Source organism: Mustela erminea, chromosome 10, assembly GCF_009829155.1.
Source record: "Mustela erminea isolate mMusErm1 chromosome 10, mMusErm1.Pri, whole genome shotgun sequence".
Classification (NCBI taxonomy): Eukaryota; Metazoa; Chordata; class Mammalia; order Carnivora; family Mustelidae; genus Mustela; species Mustela erminea.
This window is the reverse complement of record NC_045623.1, coordinates 30860405-30873179: the sequence shown is the minus strand read 5'-3', so window position 1 is coordinate 30873179 and position 12775 is coordinate 30860405. Positions and strand designations below refer to the sequence as shown.

At 34.8% G+C, this 12775-nt stretch overlaps 1 protein-coding gene across 9 annotated transcripts in view; it reads left to right on the top strand.

Moving 5' to 3' along the window:
- Positions 1-12775, top strand: part of CCDC18 (coiled-coil domain containing 18) — a 110752-nt gene that overhangs the window by 34219 nt on the left and 63758 nt on the right. For 8 of the 9 annotated variants that reach the window (XM_032301656.1, XM_032301653.1, XM_032301652.1 and 5 more), the window contains 5 exons: positions 3444-3667; positions 4516-4626; positions 5332-5463; positions 11224-11358; positions 11753-11830. In XM_032301656.1, coding sequence (XP_032157547.1) covers positions 3444-3667; positions 4516-4626; positions 5332-5463; positions 11224-11358; positions 11753-11830 — 680 coding nt within the window. The remainder of the gene's footprint in view (positions 1-3443; positions 3668-4515; positions 4627-5331; positions 5464-11223; positions 11359-11752; positions 11831-12775) is intronic. The other variant, XM_032301650.1, reaches the window with a different exon arrangement.

The window sequence follows — 12775 nt, the reverse complement described above, 5'->3', positions numbered from 1 at the left end:
GGACGCCTGGGTGGCTCAGTTGGTTAAGCAGCTGCCTTCGGCTCAGGTCATGATCCCAGCGTCCTGGGATCGAGTCCCACATCGGGCTTCTTGCTTGCAGGGAGCCTGCTTCTCCCTCTGACTCTGCCTGCCACTCTGTCTGCCTGTGCTTGCTCTCCCTCTCTCTCTCTCTGTCAAATAAATAAATAAAATCTTTAAAAAAAAAAAAAAAACCCAAAGGAAACTGAGAAGGAGTACAAGGGATCCTGCGGATATGTTTTTCTAGTTTTTTTTTTTTTTAATTAAAGTATAATTAACATAGCGTGTTATGTTAGCTTCAGGTATACAATATAGTAATTCAACATTTCTATACATTACTCAGCATTCATCATGATAAGTGTATTCTTAATCCCTTTTATCTGTTTAACTCTTTCCCCACCCTCTGGCAACAACCAATTTGTTCTCCATATATGAGTGTATTTTTGTGTTTTTTTCTTTGTTCATTTGTTTCTTAAATTCCACATGTGAATGAAATCAAACAGTATTTGTCTTTCTCTGACTTATTTCAGTTAGCATTATATCCTCCAGGTCCATTTATGTAGCAAATGGCAAAATCTTGTTATTTTTTATTTTTTATGGCTGATACTACTTTTATGGTTGATATTACTGAAATGTAATATTCCATTTTATACACACCCACACCCTATCTTCTTTATCCATTCATTTATCGGTGGACACTTAGGTTGCTTCCATATCTTGGCTATTGTAAATAATAATGGAATAAATATAGGGGTGCATATATCTTTTTGAGTTAGTGTTTTCATTTTCTTTGGGTATACACTCAGTAGTAAAATTACTAAATCATATAATAATTCTGCTTATTTTTCTTTTAAAGAATTTATTTATTTATTTGACAGACAGAGATCACAAGTAGGCAGAGAGGGAAGCAGTAGGGGGCAGACAGGCTCCCTGCTGAGCAGAGCACCCACGATCCCAGGGTCCTGAGATCATGACCTGAGCCAAAGGCAGAGGCTTTAACCCACTGAGCCACCCAGGCGCCCTCTGTTTTTGGTTTCTTAAGGAACTTCCATATTGTTTTCCAAATGTGTTTTTTATTTTAGCTGTTCTGGCAGGTATGAGGTGATATCTTACTGAAGTTTTGATTTGCATTTCCCTGATACTTAGTGATGTTGAACACTTCTCATATGTCTGTCTGTTGGCCATTTGTTTCTGATGGAAATTTTAGATGTCTTGATTGTGCTGATAGTTACAAAGATGAAGCCTATGAAAAAAACAAACATTTGACCAAATGTATCGAACTTTATATTTTTAATGGCTGCACTTTATTGTAAGTAAAATTTACATCAAGTACCTTTATATTTATTTAAATAATAGTACTTTTGCCCCCTTGTGGGGGGGCAAAGGGAGAGGGAGAGAAAAACTGTCTTCTTGGTGTTTGTTTGGTATTTATTTTAATGGCATTTATTCCTCTTTCCTGCTTTCTTTTGGATCAGTTATATTTTAGTATTCCATTCTTGTCTCCACTATTGATTAGCTAACTATACCTCTTTCTTTTCTTTTCTTTTCTTTTCTTTTTTTTTTTAAAGATTTTTATTTGTTTATTTGACAGAGAGAGATTACAAGTAGGCAGAGAAGCAGGCAGAGAGAGAGGAGGAAGCAGGGGCTCCCCGCTGAGCAGAGAGCCTGATATGGGGCTCGATCCCAGGACCCTGAGATCATGACCCGAGCTGAAGGCAGCGGCTTAACCCACTGAGCCACCCAGTCGCCCCCCCTCTTTATTTTCTTAATGGTTGCCCTAGTGGTTAACTTATGTATCTTTAACTTATCATGGTCTATCTTCAAGTATAATTGACTGGTGGCAGGAAAAATGACAGCAGAGAAAATTAGATAGCTAAGTGATTAGAGAGAATAGGAATGAGTAATGAGATTATTAGCAGAGTGCATGCTAGTTATTAGAGGTGTTAATAAATATGTTATAAATTCTCTTACATCAAAGAGTATAGAGCTAATGATAGATAGATAGCCTAGAATGTGAACTATTAGGAACATGGAGAATTGGTAGGAGATGGCTGCTTAAGCAACCCTTGAAAGCATAATACATCTCTACACATTTCCATACCTATGTGTGTTTTCATGCCATATAGATGATGTCTCTTTAAGGCACTCCTGAAAACTCAGTCACTTTTGGATGCGAGTAGGTTTATATGTGTGTAGTAGAGAAAGGATGTGTTTGAACAACTATTTTTGCTAACCCTCAGTAGTTTCAAAAAGCATCACTGAATTCTTATGAGCTAGTTTAGACTAGGAAGAATTCCGTTCTTCAGTTTTTGAACTTGCATCTGTGTACAGTACATGAAAATGCTCTTTTTTTTTTTTTAAAGAAACACTTTTTTTTTTTAAAGATTTTATTTATTTGACAGACAGAGATTACAGGTAGGCAGAGAGGCAGGCAGAGAGAGAGGAGAAAGCAGGCTCCCTGTTAAGCAGGGAGCCTGATGCAGGGCTTGATCCCAGGACCTGGGATCATGACCTGAGCTGAAGGCAGAGGCTTTAACCCACTGAGCCACCCAGGTGCCTCAAAAATACTCTTTTTTTGAAAAAGATTATTTATTTATTTGAGAGTGAGAGAGAACATGAGAGAGAGAGAAAAAGCACAAGTGGGGGAAAGGTCAGAAGGGAAAGGGAGAAGCAGACTCCCTTGCTGAGCAGGGAGCCTGATTTCAGGGCTCTGTCCCAGGACCCTGAGATCATGACCCGAGTAGGAGTCAGATGCTTAACCAACTGTGCCATCCAGGTGCCACTATATCAAAATATTCTTAATGATTCCAGGTTATCCAGAGAAACTTTATGGTCAACTTCAGTTTAAGGAAACAGCACAGCTTTTTTTATAAAACAATGATTTTTTAAAAACAATGTTTTCTATCCAAAAAGGGGGGGGGATACTTTTAGAGTGAGAGAAGGACTCTTTCTGTTATAAAGGAATAGTCTAGAAAAGTGAGTGATTCAGAAGAATTTATTCCTACTTTTATGTACTTAAATATGGAAAGTACCTTACTTACTATGTTCTTTCATTATATTTTCCTTAATGTATGTCTCCTTCTCCATTCCCTTTAGTATTTTTTAGATGAGAAATTAAACTTTGTTTATAACTAGATCTTTCAACATTTAATAGGTTTTTATTTAAGTTTGTTTTTAAAAGATTTTTAAGATTTTTTAAAAAAAGACTTTATTTGGGATAGAGCGAGAGCAAATGAGTGAGAGAGTGCAAGGAGGGGCAGAGGGAGAAGCAGGCTATCCACCAAGCAGGGAGCCTGACACAGGGCTTGATCCCAGGACCTTGGAATCATGACCCAGCCAAAGGCAGATGCTTAACAGACTGAGACACCCAGGCACCCCTATTCTTTAAGTTTTATACAGAACAATTTTCCTTCTATGTTTGTTAGCAGAAAGAATAAAAGACCAAAATCAATATACTGTGAATAAGCAGTATGAAAGAGAAAGACAAAGACTCGCTTCTGGAATAGAAGAACTGCGTGCTAAGTTGATGCAAATAGAAGCTGAGAATTCTGATTTGAAGGTTAACATGGCCCACAGAACTAGTCAGTTTCAGCTGATACAAGAGGAGCTGCTGGAGAAAGCTTCAAACTCGAGCAAACTGGAAAGTGAAGTAAGCCTGAATTAGCTGTTTGTATGTACTAACTGTGGAGACAAGAAAAAAGGTCCTGTAAAGTTGTGTCAAAGTTGGATGTGTAAGTCCAGACTTATATATCAGTTATAAAATCTTTTAAAATCATATTTGGAAACCTTTGGGTTTTAACCTATGTTAAAAGTAAGAAATTACTCTCTAGTGGCTAGCAGGTATCAAATATGGTAGAACTTCTAATGTATGGCAGTCTATTATTTCTTCCAAGTATAAGTTAATATGGTTAATAAACATTCAACAAGTCAAGAATTTGGATTATGTAATTAGACGAAAAAGAGTGATAATAGATGATTTTGAATGTTAGCTAACAGCAGAATGAGCTGGGATGCCTGTTAAATGTGCAGATTTTGGGTACTGTTCTAATGATTCTGGTATGGAGTAATGCTTAGAAATCTCCATTTGTGAACAAGTGCATATGATTCTGATGCAGATATGTTTGGATTACATTTTGAAAATTGCATAATGCGTGTTTGTGAGTATTTGATCTTCATTTCTATTGAGGACAGAATAAGGATGCCTTCTTAGGCAATTATAGACCAGAACCACATGTGTATATGTTATATTCACACTTTAGACTGAAGCTGATGCTGTCTGTAGGAATACTTTTTTTGATAGGAGTACTTTTAAAGTGTCTGATTTCTCATTTTAAAATCTTTACCCCACACTTAAGAAAAAGATGGGACAATCTGTCATATATCTGGTCTCCCCTTCACTATTTTTCTTTTAGATTGTCACTTATCTTTAAAAGTAATTTTTAAGAAATAATAATTTATTCATTTAATTTATTTTTATTTATTTCAATGTGTTTTCAGATGACAAAGAAATGTTCTCAACTTTTAACTCTCGAGAAACAGCTGGAAGAAAAAATAGTTGCTTATTCCTCTATTGCTGCAAAAAATGCAGAGCTAGAACAGGAGCTTATGGTAAAAATTACTGTTTGGCTACAAATTCACTGTGACTTTAAGGCACTTGATTTGTGATAGTGTGCTTGTTTTAGTATCATTGTTGTATAGGAAACTATAAACTCTAGTAAATTTTTCTGATGATTCATTTTTTTGCTTCTTTAAGTTTATAGGCTTATATGGTAAATTGTTATCTGTAATTTCTCATTTTTATTATAGTAGAATTTTGAAGGAAATGGTATACTTCTTTGATATGCTTTTCAGTACTTTGAAATAGTTAAATCTTTTTATTTTGATAGTTTTTTTTTCCAGCATAACAGTATTCATTATTTTTGCACCACACCCAGTGCTCTATGCAATCCGTGCCCTCTCTAATACCCACCACCTGGTTCCCCCAACCTCCCACCCCCCGCCGTTTCAAAGCCCTCAGATTGTTTTTCAGAGTCCATAGTCTCTCATGGTTCACCTCCCCTTCCAATTTCCCCCAACTCCCTTCTCCTCTCTAACCCCCCTTGTCCTCCATGCTATTTGTTATGCTCCACAAATAGTTTTTTTAAATAACTATTTTGTCTTTTCAGTAACTGTTTAAATATTTTTGAAGTTTTACATATTAACTACTGTGATTCTTCAAAGAATAGAGTATGACAAATTTAATGCTTTACTTATGTACTTTTATGTAAAACTAGTTGTCAGTTGTATTCTTTTAAAGTGTATTTGTATGTCTAGGAAAAGAATGAAAAGATAAGAAGTCTAGAAACCAATATCAATACAGAACATGAGAAAATTTGTTTAGCTTTTGAAAAGGCCAAGAAAATTCATCTTGAACAGCATAAAGAAATGGAAAAGCAGATTGAAAGAGTAAGATACTATGTTTTTCTTTTTTGTGGCTGGATAATACTCCATTGGGGGTGGTGTGTGTGTGTGTGTGTGTTTGTGTGTAAAAATATGAGCTTGAAATATAGAGCAATAACATTACCCAGTCTGAGCAACAGACTGCTTGACTTATTTCACTCAGCATAATCTCTTCAGTCCCATCCATGTTGATACAAAAGTTGGTTATTCATCCTTTCTGATGGAGGCATAATACTCCATTGTGTATATGGACCATATCTTCTTTGTCCATTCGTCTGTTGAAGGGCATCTTGGTTCTTTCCACAGTTTGGTGACTGTGGCCATTGCTGCTATGAACATTGGGGTACAAATGGCCCTTCTTTTCACTACATATTTATCTTTGGGGTAAGTACGCAATAGTAAACAATTGCAGGGTCATAGGGTAGCTTTATATTTAATTTCTTAAGGAATCTCCACACTGTTTTCCAAGGTAGCTGCACCAACTTGCATTCCCACCAGCAGTCGAAGAGGGTTCCCCTTTCTCCACATCCTCTCCAGCACTTGTTGTTTACTGTCTTGTTAATTTTGGTCATTCTAACTGGTGTAAGGTGGTATCTCAATGTGGTTTTGATTTGAATCTCGCTGGGCTAGTGATGATGAACATTTTTTCATGTGTCTGTTAGCCATTTGTATGTCTTCTTTGGAGAAGTGTCTGTTAATGCCTTCTGCCCATTTTTTGATGTGATTATCTGTTTTGTGTGTGTTGTGTTTGAGGACTTCTTTATAGATATTGGATATCAACCCTTTATCTGTACTGTGATTTGTGAATATTTTCTCCCATTCCATGGGTTACCTCTTTGTTTTGTTGACTGTTTCCTTTGCTGTGCAGAAGCTTTTGATCTTGATGAAGTCCCAGAAGTTCATTTTCGCTTTTGTTTTCTTTGCCTTTGGAGACATATCTTGAAAGAAGTTGTCATGTGGCTGAAGTTGAACATTAGTTTTCTTTAAATGTTTGGTAGAATTCACTAGTGAATCTATCAGGTTGAAGGCTTTTCTTTGTTGGGAGCTTTTGATTACTGATTGAACCTCTTACTAGTTTTAGGTCATTATTCAGATGATCTATTTCTTCATTATATAGTCTTTGTAGGTTTTGATTTATAGGAATGTGTCCATTTCATTTAGATTATTCAGTTTGTGGGCATACAGTTATTCATAGTACTCCCTTATGACGTTTTTTGTTTCTGTATAATTGGCAGTACTGTCCCCACTTTCAATTCTGATTTTGGTAATTTGCCTTCTCTGTTTTTTTAATCTACTTAGCTAAAGATTTATCAGTTTTGTTTTGTTTTTTCTAAGAGCTAACTTTTCATTTCATTGATACACTTTGTTTTCTGTCCTCCATTTTGTTGACTTTTACTGTAATCTTTATTCTTTCCTTCTCTCAACTGACTTTGGGTTTGGTTTGTTCTTCTTTTTCTAGTTCCTTATGTTTTGAAGTTAAATTATTGACTTGAGATCTTTTTTGTTTTTGAATATAAGCATTTATAGCTGTAAATTACCCCTTAGCTCCACTTGGCTGTGTCTCTTAAGTTTTGGTAAGTGGTGTTTTTGTTTTCATTTGTCTCCTGATTTCTTCTAATTTCCCTTGTGAATTCTTTGATTCATTGATTGTTTAAAAATCTGTTTAATTAATGTCCCAGTCTTGTGAATTTTTAAATTTTCCTTTCATTATTCATTTCTAATTTCATCTGATTGTTGTTGGAGAAGATACTTTGAATGATATCTGTACTTCTAAATTTGTTGAAATTTCAATTTGTGGCCTAACATGGTCTATCCTGCAAAATGTCCCCTTCACACTTGAGAAGAATGTATATTCTGTTGTTGGGTAGAATGTTCTGTATATGTCTATTAGATCTAGTTGATTTATTATGTTAAGTCCTCTATTTCCTTACTTATATTCTGTCTGGTCTTCTAATTATTATGAGTGGGGTATTGAAGTTTCCAACTATTTTTGTAGAACTGTCTACTTTTCCCTTCAGTTTTGTCAGTTTTGCCTCATATATTTTGATGATCTGTCATTACATGAGTAAACATTATAATTATTAAATCTCACTATTATTTTGAGCCTTCTAGTAAATAATGTCCTTCTTTTTCTTTTAAAAACTTTTTTGATATAAAGTGTCTTATCTGATATTTGTGTAGGTACCCCTGCTCTCTTTTGGTTATTTATTTGCATAGAATATGTTTTTCTATCCTTTCACTTTCAACATGTTTATGTCTTTGGATCTCAAGTGAGTCTCTTATAGACAGCATATACAGTTGATCCTTGTACAACAAGAGTTTGAACTACATGGGTCCACTTATTTGTGGATTTTTTTTAAAGCAGTACTGTAAATGTATGATTTTATTAATATTTTTCCTCTAGCTTATTTTATTCTAAGAATATGATACATATAAGATACAAAATATGTGTTAATCTGTTTATGTTATTGGTAAGGCTTTGGTCAACAGTAAGCTATTAGTAGTTAAGTTTCTGTGTAGACAAAAGTTATATACTGACTTTCAACTGCACATGCAGTCAACCACCCTAATCTCTGCATTGTTCAAGGGACAACTGTAGTTGAATCATGTGTTTTATCTTCTGTCAGTCTCTATCTTTTGACTGGAGAGTTTAATCCATTTATATTTAAAGTAAATACTGATACAGATTGACTGACTTTTGTCATCGTGCTGTTTGTTTTCTATAGGCCTTATAGCTTTTTTTGTTCCTCCTTTCCTACATTATTATCTCCTTTTGAATTTAGTTTGTTTTTTTGTAGTGAAATTTTAAAATTATTTTCCCATTTCCATTCCTTTTGTGAATATTGTATTGCTCTATGTGTGGTTGTCATGGGTATTACATTTAATATTCTAAAGTTTTATTATTCTAATTTGAATTTGTACCACCCTAACCACTAATATACAAATATTGTTCCTTTTACAGCTCCATTTTCACTCCTTTCTAATGTTAATGTCACAAAATTATCTCTTTATACATTGTGTGCCCTAAAACACAAGCTAATAATTCATTCAAATGTGTTAGTCTCTCAAATTATGTAGAAAAGAAGATTCGGAATTGCAAACCAAATTTATACTAATAAATTACACTAACTGGTTTTTTTCTTCATTAAATATATTAGACTCTTAAATCCTATAGAAAACAAAAAATGTAATTACAACCGTTGTTAGAATAATACTAGATTGGTAATTATCCTTGCAGTTATCTTTATTGAGAGTTTTATTTCTCCATATGGCTTTGAGTTATTGTCTGGTGTCCTTTCATTTCACTTTGTAGATCTCCTTTGAGCATTTCTGGTAGGGCATATCTAGTGGCCAAAACCCCCTCAGCATTTATTTATCTGGGAATGTCTTAATTGCTTTCTCACTTTGGAAGGACAGTTTTGCCAGATGGTAGGATTCTTGGTGGACATTTCAACACGTCTTTTGGCATCCAAAGTATCTGATGAGAATCTGCTTGTAATGTTATTGTGGATCCTTGTGTATGATTACTCATTTAACTCTTGATGATTTCAAGATTTTTTCTCTGTCTTTTGAAAGTTGTTTTTTTTTTTTTTTTAAGATTTTTATTTATTTGACAGACAGAGAGCACAAGTAGGCAGAGAGGCAGGCACAGAGAGAGGAGGAAGCAGGCTCCCTGCTGAGCAGAGAGCCTGATGTGGGGCTTGATCCCAGGACCCTGGGATCTTGACCTGAGCTGAAGACAGAGGCTTTAACCCACTGAGCCACCCAGGTACCCCTGTCTTTAGAAAGTTTTCATTATAATATGTCTTCATGCAGTTCCCTTTTAAGTTCATCTTTCTTGGAGTTGAGATTCTTGGATGTTTTTATCAGTGTCTTTCATTAAATTCAGAAATTTTCTTTCTTTCTTTTTTTTTTTTTTTTTAAAGTTTTTAGTCAAGTAATTTCTACACCCAACATGAGACTCAAACTCATGACCCTGAGATCAAGAGTTGCATGCTTTTCCAACTGAGCCAGCCAGGTGCCCCAAATTTTGACATTTTCAATCATTATTTCTTCAGATATTTTCAGTGTCCCTTTTTCCCTCTCCTCTCCTCCCATGATCTGCATTTTGGTCTACTGGATGGTGTCCAGCAGGTCCTTCAGGCTCTGTTCACTTTTCTTCCATCTTTATTTGTTCTGTTCCTCTAATTTGTTATTTGATTATTTTACTGTTTCCAGAGTTCCTTAGTTTTGTTTGTTTGTTTGTTTAAAGACTTTATTTATTTACTTGACAGAGTGAGGTCACAAGTAGGCAGAAAGGCAGGCAGAGAGAGAGGGGGAGGCAGGCTCCCTGCCAAGCAGAGAGCCTGATGCGGGGCTCAATCGTAGGACTCTGACCTGAGCCAAAGGCAGAGACTTAACCCACTGAGCCACCCAGGTGTCCCTCAGAGTTCCTTAGTTTTAATACTTTCTATTTGTTCTGCCATATTTGTATTATATACTTATGTGAGTGTTATATATATCACATAATTTTTGCCATATTTGTTCTGCCATATTTGTATTATATACTTATGTGAGTATTATATATATCACATAATTTTTGCACTTTTGTATATAATATGCACATATATGCATATTACACATATCAGTAATTTCCTATTTTGTCTTTACAAAAGTATTTTGAAATTTTGATAACACCAGTTATTGTTGAAGTTGTGGGAGTGAGAATCTTCTACATTTCTAATATAAGCATAAATTTTGATGCACTTTGAAGAGAAATACCTAATGAAATTGGAAATGTGCTTATCCTACAAACAGAAAGTCCACTTCTAGGTGATCTATTCTAAAGAAACTCTAATACATAAAGAGACATGCACAGAGGATGTATTTAACATTGTTGTGATGGTGAAAAATAGAATATTAAACTGTTTTTGAGTAGAAGAGAAGACAAACTGTAGTTTGTTGTTACAGTGGAATACTGTACTGTTAGAAAAAGCAATGAACTAGATCCACATATGGATACATAGATAACTATCCAGGGATGAATATCTAAAATAATATTGAGTAAAAAAATCAAGCCACTAAAACTTGCATGTGTTTTGATATTGTCTGTGTAAAATTTTAAAATAGAAATATATTACATATCATTCATAGACCTACATATGTAGTAAACACAAAAAACATGTGTGAGAAGCATGCCCGAGAATAATACTGACCATATCAGCATAGTACATTTGACCTTTGAACAACTTAAGAGTTAGGGGCACAGTCCTCCTACACAGTTGAAAATTCACATCTAACTTTTGACTCCCCAAAACTTAATAGCCTACTCATGACCAGAAGCCTTGGTGATAATAAAACAGTTAGCTAATATATATTTTGTATGTTACATGTATTATATAGTGTATTCTTACCATAAAGTAAGCCAGAGAGAAGAAAATGTGATTTAAAAAATTGTAAGGAAGAGGAAAAATACACTTACAGCACTATACTGTAAAAAATCCTCATATAAGTGGACCTGTACAATTCAAACCTGTGCTGGTCAAGGGTCAGCTCAATTGATGAGGGAGGAAATCAGCTGTATTGATGAACGATAAGACCTGGCTATGTGATTTCATTTCTTCTCTCAAGGGAGAGAAACTGAAGGAAATTTGGCACAATGCAAAAGTCTATTTAATTTCAGTTGTAATTTAACTTGGAAGTATTATACTCTTTTCTGTATATAACATGTTTCATGATTTTTTATAAAATAATATGAAAGATAATAAATCGTGTTTTTATGTTTAGCTTGAATCTCAACTAGAGAAAAAAGACCAACAGTTTAAAGAACAAGAAAAGACTATGTCCATTTTGCAGCAAGATATAATATGTAAACAACATCATCTTGAATCTCTAGACAGACTCCTGACGGAAAGCAAAGGGGTAAAATCATCTTTGTAAAAGTGCTGTTTATTATATTTATTTATTCATTTTTTAATTTATTTTTTAATTTATTCATTTGAAAGATACAGAGATAACAACAGAGAGCACAAGTAAGGAGAGAGTGGGAGAAGCAGACTCCCATTGAGTAGGGAGCCTAATGCAGGGCTCAATCCAAGGACCCCAGGATTATAACCCAAGCCAAAGGCAGACATTTAATTGACCGAGCCAACCAGGTGCTCCTGAAAATGTTGTTTAAACGCTGACAAATACTTGTGTTTCTATAACGTACCTTTAATTCTAATTAAATCAGTTGCTTAACAGCCCATTAGTAATGCTAAAATTAAAATATTTATACATGTACTCATATTTTTGCTACTAATCTATGTGTTTTTAGGAGATGGAAAAGGAAAACATGAAGAAAGATGAAGCTTTGCGAACATTACAGAACCAAGTATCTGAAGAAACAATCAAGGCCAGTATGCTAATTTTTTAAAACTTTTTTTTAATAGAGACATTCTGTAGCTTTTACACTTTTCTCTGTAAGTTGCAAAAATTACTTGGATAAAAACTCACAAGTAAAGGTTTTACCTGAGTCAGTGAACTTACTTTCTGTGAGTATATTTTCTTCATTGTGAATTATAATCTTAATTATTTGATTGTTGATAATCTGTTTTGTGGATTATCTAACCTCATTTTTTTTTTTTTTGCCTGAAGTAAGGCTTCTTTTTTAATGGAAAATGTTTTTTTTTTAACTGTAGCTACTTATTAACATTACCAGTAAAGAATTAACAGAAGAAGTGAAGGGGCGCCTCGGTGGCTCAGTGGGTTAAAGCCTCTGCCTTCAGCTCAGGTCATGGTCCCGGGGTCCCGGGGTCCCGGGGTCCTGGGATCGAGCCCCACATCGGGCTCCCTGCTCAGCAGGGAGCCTGCTTCCCCCTCTCTCTCTGCCTGCCTCTCTGCCTACTTGTGATTTCTGACTGTCAAATAAATGAGTAAAATCTTAAAAAAAAATACACACAAAAAAACCCAGAAGTGAAGGGAGATGAATCTACAAGCAGTTGAGTTTTGCTTCTTTATACCAGTTCTCCTATAAGATTAATTAACGGTAAAATCAGAATTTCCAGATAAAATACAGTTTCATGGATACTCTGTCTTCATGGTTTAAAGAATGGGTTTAGGAGCTGAGTTGACTTGAGTTTCAGTTCTGATTTCAGAGTGCTTGCTAGTTAACTTTAACCCTGGCTGGTTCATTTAAGTCTCTGAACTTTAAGTTTTTCATTAGTAAAATAGAGACAGTAATACTCTGGAGGAAGGTCAGTATGAGGAGGAGATGAAATGAGGTACCTATAATAGTTTAACACATACTCAGTTACTCAAAGTTTAATAAGTACTTATTATATATTTGATATTTCTCCTT